This window comes from Cololabis saira, chromosome 11 (assembly GCF_033807715.1).
Source record: "Cololabis saira isolate AMF1-May2022 chromosome 11, fColSai1.1, whole genome shotgun sequence".
NCBI classification, from domain to species: Eukaryota; Metazoa; Chordata; class Actinopteri; order Beloniformes; family Belonidae; genus Cololabis; species Cololabis saira.
In genome coordinates, this window is record NC_084597.1 from 42,185,609 (window position 1) to 42,196,923 (window position 11,315).

Here is an 11,315-nt window from a genome sequence, read left to right on the forward strand (position 1 = left end):
TGGATGGATGGATGGATGGATGGTTGGATGGATGGATGGTTGGATGGATGGATGGTTGGTTGGATGGATGGTTGGTTGGATGGATGGATGGATGGTTGGTTGGATGGATGGATGGATGGTTGGATGGTTGGATGGATGGATGGATGGATGGTTGGTTGGATGGATGGATGGATGGTTGGATGGTTGGATGCATGGATGGATGGATGGATGGATGGATGGATGGATGGATGGATGGTTGGATGGATGGATGGATGGTTGGTTGGATGGATGGATGGTTGGTTGGATGGATGGATGGATGGATGGTTGGATGGATGATGGTTGGATGTATGGATGGATGGATGGATGGATGGATGGATGGTTGGATGATGGATGGATGGATGATGGTTGGATGGATGGATGGATGATGGATGGTTGGATGGATGGATGATGGTTGGATGGATGGATGGATGGATGGATGGATGGATGGATTATGGATGGATGGATGATGGATGGTTGGATGGATGATGGTTGGATGGATGGATGGATGATGGTTGGATGGATGGATGGATGATGGATGGATGGATGGATGGATGATGGATGGATGGATGGATGGATGGATGGATGATGGTTGGATGTATGGATTATGGATGGATGGATGATGGATGGTTGGATGGATGATGGTTGGATGGATGGATGGATGATGGTTGGATGGATGGATGGATGGATGGATGGATGGATGGATGGATGGATGATGGTTGGATGTATGGATTATGGATGAATGGATGATGGATGGTTGGATGGATGGATGGATGGATGATGGATGGATGGATGATGGTTGGATGGATGGATGGATGGATGATGGTTGGATGGATGAATGGATGGATGATGGTTGGATGGATGGATGGATGGATGATGGTTGGATGGATGAATGGATGGATGATGGATGGATGGATGGATTATGGATGGATGGATGATGGTTGGATGGTTGGATGGGTGGATGGTTGGTTGGATGGATGGATGGATGGATGATGGATGGATGGATGGATTATGGATGTATGGATGCATGGATGATGGATGGATGGATGGTTGGATGGATGGATTATGGATGGATGGATGGATGGATGATGGATGGATGGATGATGGATGGATGGATGGATGGATGATGGATGGATGGATGGATGATGGATGGTTGGATGTTTGATGTTTGTCCAGCGACCCGACGTAACAGAGGCGTTTTTGTTCTTCTCACCTTCATCCCCTCAGGAGGTGATGGAGATGACGAGCACCTTCAAGCAGCAGAAGTTCCAGCTGGTGCAGAGCGGCTTCAACCCTTCCACCATCTCCGACCCGCTGTACGTCCTGGACTACCAGCAGAAGAGCTACGTCCCTCTGACGGACCACATCTACCAGAGCGTCGTCAGTGGAGAGCGCAAGCTCTAGAACCCAGGAGCGCGTGATGGCGTGGAGGTTTTCCTGGGCGTCTTAACGATGGCGGCGCAGCCGGAGTGAAGGATTTACTAAAAAGCCATCGTGCAGTCAGTGAGGAGGGGGATCGTGATCAGTTGACTGCAAGCACATGAACAGTAACGTCTAATTAATTGTTGTTTTGTCGGAGAGAACTGATGAAGTTGATTGTATCACTGTGAAACAAAAAGGTATGTTCAAATGACCTTTACCTCAAAAACCCGTGAAACATCTCACACTGGAGGAGGGTCCTCTCTGAAGTCCGTCAGCTCCCTCACCTGTCCTCTCACCTGCCCTCCTGAAGACGGGAAACACAGCATTAGAATAGTGAAAAGATGGAGGTTTCAATGGTTTCAATGGTTCAGGACGTTCCGAGACAGCCAATCCCTCGTGCTTATCAGTTGGATAAATGGATCAATAATTAATAAATCAACTGTCGCACAGCTGCTTGCAACCCTATTCACCACCTTTGGCATTTTTCTTACTTCGTTGCTTTGTGAGCTGGAATGAAAATTTGGTTTTATAGAAGTTTGTTTCCTTCAAGAACCCAAACTTCTGATCTGAGTTCTGGGTTTTGTTCGGGCGATCCAAAGATATTCAAGCATTTCCCTTCATACCAGCCATGCGGCGCTTTAGAAGTGTGTTTGTTTGTTCCAGTCTGAACTCTGGAAGACTGAAACGGGTTTCCTGAAGCCGTCATCTGTATTTAGCTCTGGCTTCGATTTCAAGCGCCTTGTGATGGGAAACACCCCCCGCAGCATGATGCTGCCACCACCGTGCTCAGCTGTGGTGAAGAGAGGCTTTGAGTCTTCATCTTCGTTGCCTCTCTGATTACCGGCCAGCTCATGTGGTCCGTGATCTGTGGTGGTCCTCCCCCCTTTGCAGGGTCGTTGTGGTCACATTTCATTTTTCTGAAACTTTTCAGAGAGCTCGACAGGTTCCCTTTAAATCAATATGAGTGATTTAACTGTGTTTGTTTGGTTTTTATATATTTAAAACGACAGAATGCCAAAGGGAATGAATATATTTGCAAAAACTTTGTACGTAAATGCAGTTTTTGATGGTCCTTTTGCGTGACAGGAGGGTGTTTGACCCTTTAATGCAGAGTGTGTAAAGGTAGGGTAAGCAATTACTGTGTTTCCCCATACTCAGCAAACATCTGCTAGTGCCCCAGCTGTCCTTAATAGCTGGGAGGGAATCTGTCAAAAATCATAAAGATTGTGCACTTGGTGACAAGTTTTTGATATTTGGCATGGACAAAAGGTTTGGACAAAAGGTTTTCAAAAACCACCCAAACGAATTGGGACGTCCCCTAGTGGCCGGTTTGCAGAAAATTCAAAATGGCTCCCGCCGAAAAGACCAAAGGTCATATCTCAGCTTCTCTTAGTCCTAGATTGTTGTATATTGTCACTTTCTCTACTTTTTTGGTGCTAGGAATTCAATTCTGATATAAGTGTCCTATTTCAAAGTAATGTTGAAGGTCAAATTTAATTTTCAAGGTCATTTATTGCCCAAAAAACTCTTTCTATCTCTAGAATTAAGTCACATCAAAAGATTATAGTATATATTATTATATATACTCTAGACCCCTATTTTCACCACCAAGGAATGCAGTTTTCTGTTTATTGGACAGGTCACTATCACTGTAGTGTCAATAATCTGACTGGGTGAGAACAGTGGCTTCATTCAGGCTTAAGATGAACAGAACCTCAGAACTAAGTCACAGTGAAAGAATAGGATGTTATTAAAATAACGCACAAAAAACATCAGCTGTGCATATTTAAACTCACTTAACACCAACAATCTATCGCCTCGCTGATTGATTCATTTTGAATTTTCTGCAAACCGGCCACTAGGGGGCGTCCCAATTTGTTTGCGGTGGTTTTTGAAAACCTTATGTCCATAACTAACACCATGCCAAATATCTTGTCACCAAGTGCACGATTTTCCTGAATTCCCTCCCAGCTATAACACTGGGCCCAGGCTTTCAAACCAGAGACTGACAGCGGGGACAGCCCACCCCAAAGCATTCACCACCAGACTCCAACCGTTCCCCCACACCATGGGGCACATTTTCTCGTGGAGGGAGGTGGAGGGAGGTGGAGGGAGGTGGAGACGGGGCCTGGCTCATGTTTAGGGATGTCTTGTTTCAAATATCAATAGACGCGACCGCATGCAGAAATTGAATACTCTGCCTTTATGTGATCAGCACAGAATAGATTTGTGGTCAAATTTAATTGCACATTAGTTTTTCAATGAAGTTTTTTTTTCCCAAAATGTATTTTTGGATTTATTAAGTTCTTCACAATGATGATGTTGTTAAAGGATTATAAATGCATACGCACACACACCACACACAGAGGTTAGTTTCCTCTTTTATTCCCGCGCAGTTATTCAACACAATTACGTCAAAAAATAAGTAAAAAAAAAGTTATAAGATCAAGACTTAATACCCTCTGAGATGCAGCTTCATAACTTGAAGATGTCATTTCCTGTGTGACCTTCACTCTCTGACGGCACATTTGTTTCTGCACAGGTCTGATGTTTTGAAGAGCCATGGCTGTAAACCAAGCCAAGTTTACATGCAGAACATGCAGAAAGATGCCAAATAGAACTAAAACAACTAAAAGAGATTATAAATGCACAAAAGTCAGGTTTCAGTGCAGATTGGGAGATAAAATTGGCCTTGAAATGCAGCAAAGAATAAAAAGGTTTCAACATGGAGTTTGAGCAGACCTGCAGTTTTCTGGGAGTTTCTGCTCCCAGACTTCTTATTGAGGCCTGTAGGGTCAGAGATGAAGAGCTTTATGTGTTTGGGTCTTTTTTTATTGCACTGTCTGATCATGGGATACATTTGCTGGGACATCCAACCCGGGAAGATGGGATGCTCTCTTCAGTCATTTATCCATCTTGCTGTGCGACGTGGTTAAATGTGTCATAGCTCTTTTCTAGACCGATGCGTGGCAGCAGCTGCTCCTTTGAGACCATTGCTTATATTCTTGCCTCTTGGCATTGTGTTAACACACACCTGAATGCCTCAGGTCAGTGGACAGCAGCAGTTCATTGTGACGATCGGCAGCACAGGGATGTACCGTATTGTCCAGAATATAAGACGACCCCCATTATAAGACGACCCCCTCTTTTTCAAGACTCAAGTTTGAAGAAAGACTTTTTAAACACCAAATTCAATTTTTATACAGAAAATAATTACAGTACATCTGAAACAAATGATTATAACAATATATTGGAGAGAAAAAGCCTGTTATTTTGCCTCATTGAAATCATTATCTTGAAGTTTGCATCATAACTTCTCCTCAGCTGCCGGTTTACCTGCCGATCTTCCACCCACTTCTTCCCGATTGTCGCTACGTTTCTCCACTTTCTGTTATCTCTTCTCTTATTTTCTTCTCTTTTCTTTCTTATACTATTTTTTATTTTTCTTCTTCGTGACAGGGGTCGCTTTAAAGATATCTGGCGCAATCTAGCGTTGTGAATTGGTATAACGTCTAGACCCCGAATGTAAGACGACCCCCACTTTTTCAGTCTTATTTCAATGCAAAAAACCCTGTCTTATATTCAGGCCAATACGGTAACTAACGCTCACAGGAGGGTACTGTTGGAGCCTGTATAACTTTTCTTTTTTGCTTTTTGGCGTTTTTATTTTAGGGAATAATGAAGGTTAAAAGGTTAAATATTGATTCTTCTGAGGTCCCACTTCCCCAACACCAGTATCCAACTCAACCTCGTGGGCTCAAAAGACTGTACATATGAGTGCATGTGTAAAGAAACTAGATTCTAATTTATAATTTAGTAATTTAAGAGAGGAATGTTATGTTATTTTGTTGATAGCTGCATTGAAACCTTAATGAAGTGCCTTACATACACTAGTGCTCTTAGACAAATGCACTGTTAAACTTTTCCCTCTTTTAAATGTTGCTACTTGTGTTTTCTGATGTCCACATGATGCTGAGCGACAGACCCTGCAGATGGCTAGACTTGCACCCATCAACCAAAAACATAAGAAATGCAGGCAGGGAAAAGAGTAGGATTTATCCCGTCATTACCGTGGTGCACCAATCCCACCAGAGCTGGTGGCGTGCACAGTTAAGATGTTCGCTGTGACATGTACAGGGGCGTCAATCGGGTATGGCAAGGTATGGCAGCAGCCACACGTCGGCTTCAAGGGAAAATGTAAATGTTTGTTTTTTTAAATACATTTATGGAATTACTCTGTGTCTCTTTGTATTGATTATTCTATTACTTAATACATATAGAATAACTACAAATGCAAATCAGAACAACATGATCGATTTCACTAGTTATTATACACTGCAAAAACTCAAAATCTTAACAAGAATATTTGTCTTATTTCTAGTTAAAATGTCTAATTTTTAGTTAAAAAAAATCTCATTACATTTAAGACAAGACTCAAAAACAACCATTTTCACCTGTTTCAAGTAGATTTTCACTTATAATAAGTAGAAAAATCTGCCAATGGAACAAGATTTTTTTGCTTGTAATGAGAAGATAAATCTTGTCCCACTGGCAGATTTTTCTACTTATTTCAAGTGAAAATTTATTTGGAACAAGTGAAAATGGTCAAATAACAAGTTATTTTTCTGGTAATGACTCTTGTTTTAAGTGTAATGAGATTTTTTGACTAAAAATTAGTAGGGGTGGGTTAAAAATATCGATATTTTATCGATATGCATGTGTAGGAACGATTATCGATACATAAATCCAAGTATCGATTTAAATTTTTTTTTTTTTTTTAATCCCGATTTTTTTCCCCCATTTTATCACCCAGTGCTCCTACCTAAGTCAGTCCTGGGCATTGCTCCATCTACCAGCCCCGGGAGGCCGTGCACTGAGCTCAAGTCTCCTCCTTACTTGAGGAGTGAGCAGGCCGCTTCTTTTCACCAGGCAGGGTGGGGTTTCTCTGGCCGGACGTGGCGCGTGGAAGGATCATGTTATTCCCTTATTGTAACCAGAATATCGATATCGAATCGTATCCTATCGGAAATCGTATCGTCTTGGGACCTAGTGTATCGGAATCGTATCGTATCGGGAGGTCAGTGATGATACCCAGCTCTAAAAATGAGACATTTTAACTAGAAATAAGACAAATATTCCTGGTAAGATTTAGAGTTTTTGCAGTGAGCGAGACTGCATTTGAAAAAGTCAATTTTCTTGACCACACAGATAAACTACTGTACATAGCAGACTTGTGTGATGAGTATTTGCTGGGCGTGTTGATTGATACTCCAGTTAAGTTCTGTGACTCGTAACCTTGCCATACCTTAGCTTCCACTGAATTGACGCCACTGGACATGTACAGCTGGACCTGTCCGGGACAACCGTCCAGGAGGGCCGTCAGTGTTTTACAACAGAATATGAAGACGCTCAGACAAACAAGGTGGAGTCAACCTATTTACACCTTTTAAGAACAAGCAATACAATCTGGAAATCACCCCTGAAGCAGACAGGAAGCCAGTGGCACCCGGTGGTTCTCACCTGTACCACAGTCCGCCAGCTGAGCTATCATAGGTTTGAATTGTTGAACGGGTTCTAGTTTCAGTTTAGTTTTAGTTTCCCACGCGCATCAATAATTTAGATTTTGAATAGTTGGTTAGTTTTAGTTTTGAGGTGTTGACTTTGGCTAAAGAAACAAACCTAGGAAGAACGAGTCCTGTCGTTCTTTGCCGTCGTCCTCCTTGGTGCAAACACAGTCAACAGAAATGCAGCAACTGTTGTTGCTCCTTTCATGTTGATCTGGCTGCTCTGGTTTGCCCACCCTCATTTTTTTCTTCTTTTATTTCATTGAGAATTGTCAAATGCCGAGTGTTTGTTTGCAAAATCAGTAGATACTACCGGGTCCAACCGGAGACGGCTGAAACGACTGAAAGGACAGAGGAGGAGGAGGCCGGCCTTGTTATAATTTCACCTCCTAAGTTGTATCCGGGACGCCCGCTAATGAAAACCCGCCTAAGACTGGACATCCATGGCTGGTTTATCACATGGAAGGGGTATTTCTCCAGGGTCAAAGGCAGGAGGAGAGTGGGAGTATTATGCTCAGGGTGACCCAGCATCATGAGTGGTAGCAAAACATGGACACACCGTCACGACAGCTGTTTCCTAGGAGGTTCAGATACTTAAAAGAAAAGGTCCCGGAAGGGTTGGGGGAACAGAAAGAGCTGAAGATGGTGACTTGCCTGCAGATTCCTCAGATCACAGTCTGACAGCCATCTGTGGGATTTGCTTGAAGAACAAGTTCAACCTCCGGAGGCTCCAGTTCTCCCCTCCCGGGACCTGAAGGACATAGTGGTTCCTGGAGTCCCTGTGGTCTGTGATAGCCCAGGACACCTCCAGGGCTCATGCAGAGTCCAGTCCTGCTGGCAGCACGGGCCTCCAAGCAGAGTCTTTCAGGTTTAAATAAAGTGCGCTAACAGTCGGTCAAACCATGAAACTGCCCCGACTTGACTGCAAAAGGAAGTTTGAGAAGTTGTTTGTATTCCGGTTTTTGGTGCTGTGAAGATCCATAATTTATTAATTTCTTTATCTGTGACTTAGCACAAGTTTTTACTAAAATTGTTTGATCTATCTTGGACATTCAGGACTTTCATTAAAACTTTCACTGGTCAAATGACCTTCACGATTAACATGGCGCTGGGATTTGAACCATCACACGACACGCTATGTTCTCAGGTTTGGATGATGTATTTGAATTATTGACAGATTATTTGAAATAACAAACAGATGACAGAAACCACAGAATTACTGGTGACTAAAATGTGTAGTCATCCATAATCCTCAGCTGTGTGGCCATCATATATGTTCACTGTTAAGTGACCGTGTCGAGTAACATTTAGTGCTGTACACAGATCCAAGAGGTGTTGTTAAATGCACAGTTGGAGAATTATTTTTTGTTTTTTATTCTTGATTTTGTCAGAACAATAAATGCACTTGAGATTAAACCTCCAGCCTGTGTTTGTCATGAATGTGTGAATGAATGAATGAAGGAGGGAACCCTTTAGCTCAGACGTACAAACGTCTGTAAAGATACATTAAAGGTCAAAACAAGCTTTTCTTTTGCCGCACAAATAAACACAGCATCCATGTTGGTGATCAGAAGAACACACTTCCACGGCTCGTCTCAGACGAGGCATCTGCAACAGTTTTCAGAGGGAATCAGTCATGGGTGCAGACGTCAGAGATTAGCTGTATCTCAATATTCCCCTCTCCTAAGTCTTCCAGTCTCACATTTTTGAGCACATGCAGGGTGCTTTTGAAGAGAATTTTTTTTTTTTGCGCGCTTTGAAATGATACTGATGTCGTATGGAGGTAGATTTGTGTCTTAATTATTCAATCAAAAAAAAGATTGCTTCAATCAAAAACTATTTTCAATTAAAAAAAAATTCATTTAAATCAATGAAGATGATTTCAATCAAAGAAAAAAAGTTTTGAATGCAAAAGAATATTTGAGACTCAAAAAAATGCATTTCAACACTGTTTTTCTTTGATTGGAAATGTTTTCTTTGATAGAAGTGAAGGTTTTTTGATTGAAGTAGTGTTTTTTGTGTTTGGGCCATATTATGGGTAGGACATTTGTGTCTTTGTCATATAATCAAAAAAGAAGTTGCTTCAAAAAGGAAAAAAATATTTTCAATGAAAAAAAATCCCTTCAATAAAAAAAAACTTCTCAATCAAATAAAAAATTAGTTTTTTGTATTACTATTGTATAAAAAGTAATATATAAACTAAAATTGTATTTCATTCGATTTAAACAGGCTTAGATAAACTCCATTTTAGTGAGATGGATACATCCAAATATAGAGAAATCTCTGTGGAGCCAGCTGTTGAAAACAACTTTACATTTCGGGATTTAAGTTTATGTACATACGTATGTTTACCGTTTTGTGAGCACCTCATTTGATGTTTATGGATTTTTGTATGGATGTGTATGGATTTTTCAAATAAAAGTAAGAATTATGATGTAATCAGTATTTGTTTCTGTCACCTATGACCTTATTGATGTCAAATTAAAGGAGCTTGAGGCAGGACTGAGGCAGGATTTATGAAAAAAAATCGTATACGTTTTAATTTTTTCTAGTAATAATGTCAGATGAAGCGTTCCAAACCAAAAAGAATGAGCCCTCTAGTGTATCTCTCCGTTGCCTTGAACAGGCTGTGTGCTGCAAAATGTGCTGCAATTCGGTCCCGAATTTCCCGCGCTGTCCTGTGGATGTGACGTCACATGACGCTGCATGAGCGTTCTCCCCGTTCTCCCCCTGCCGGCTTCACTGTTGGCTGCAGTACCCCCGACGGCCGTCGTGGTGAATGGTGGCGCTAGAGAGTCTAATTTCTTAAAAGGAGCCTTATGCTCCTTTAACTCTTAAAATTGTTGACTTAAACCTACTTTTAAAATGTTACTGTTAACACTATTAAAGAGTTCAAATTAAAATGAACTCTAAATTAGAATACAAATACAGGAGATTCTGAGTATTGGTCTCTCTTTTGTCATCTTTTGTTTTTGTTTTCCAGTTACCCTTATACAAACCTCAGGACCCCTCACTAAACCAAATGACAAATACTACACTTACATGCTTTTCCCTGGATGCCTTGTCCTCACGATGTTCAGTGTCAATGTGGACAGAATGTATTATTTTATCACGGCAACAAACGTGATATGCTGTAATCTTCTCTACAAAGGGTCTGAGAAAACATCCAAACATAAATGTGACCTTTTTATAAAACCATAAAATCATTATGATCTAAATCTTTGTTGTTTGAATTTGCTTCAGCTTTTTACAAAAGTACACACAATAGTTTATAATGTGGATTTAGCTTAAATTTGTCAGGTTTGTCTGGGTATTTATCAAGACCAGGGGCCTTATGTACTAAGAGTGCGGCGCACAAAAAACGTGCGTACACCACTTTCAACGCTCACGGTCGGATGTACAAAGAATGACGTGAACGTAGAAAGCTGCGGTCCTTCACTCACACATCAAGGCTGTTGTACGCACTTTTCTGAGGTTTGTCCGTTGGCGACACTCACTGGTGATGCAGTGAAGTGCAGAATATGAAGAAACTTAACGTCAACAATAAGTTCACGACCACGTGAAGGACACGACAGTCCCGACATCACCAGATAAGTTACACAAGAGTGGAACTGCAACAATCTCACAATCAACCACATGATCTGAACAAACAACTAAAGGAGCTCAACGATGGAACCCGCAAATCCTGATGGAGCTTTGGCTCCGTTAGAGGAACCTGCTGATGCAGGATCGGGAGCGAGTCCTCAGGCACCACACTGATCTGCTGGTCCAGGACTAAGACTGGACCATCAGCTGGTTTAGGTACCAAGAGGATCTTCTGGATCTCTGCCCTGAACTGGACCAGCTGCTCTGGTTCAGACCAACATGATGCTTCAGCTGGAGCTGCTGACAGGTCGGACATCTCTGTCACCATGACGACCGTATGGGAGGACTACTGGAGATAAAAGCCAGACCCTAAACATCCCATAACTGTGTCTGGACAGAAATACATTAAAATTAATTTTGAAGCAAAAACCGGTGTTGTGCCAAAAAGTGATTGCCTGCCAGAATCTGATTTCTTCTGATTTGTGGCCGCGGGAGCGCGCACAGCAGCCCGTTGAACGAGAGCGCTAAACCGTCAGATTTTCAGATTATGAAGCTCAAGAATAAGATCAAATCAGATTTAGGCAGAAACAACCTTTCATTAACTATATTTGGCCTTCAATCAATTTTTGGCAGGTAAAAAGACCCTTTTTCAGGGGAGAAATCAGATTCTGGCAGGCAATCACTTTTTGGCACAACACCGGTTTTTGCTTCAAAATTAATTTTAATGTA

At 41.7% G+C, this 11,315-nt stretch overlaps 1 protein-coding gene across 1 annotated transcript in view; it reads left to right on the plus strand.

The window, feature by feature from the left end:
* The window catches only part of slc27a6 (solute carrier family 27 member 6), a 54,092-nt gene extending 45,675 nt beyond the window's left edge, over positions 1–8,417 (plus strand). The window contains exon 10 of the mRNA XM_061734556.1: positions 1,243–8,417. Within this exon, the coding sequence (XP_061590540.1) occupies positions 1,243–1,419 (177 nt within the window). The 3' untranslated portion in view covers positions 1,420–8,417. The remainder of the gene's footprint in view (positions 1–1,242) is intronic.
* Positions 8,418–11,315: the final 2,898 nt, after the last annotated feature.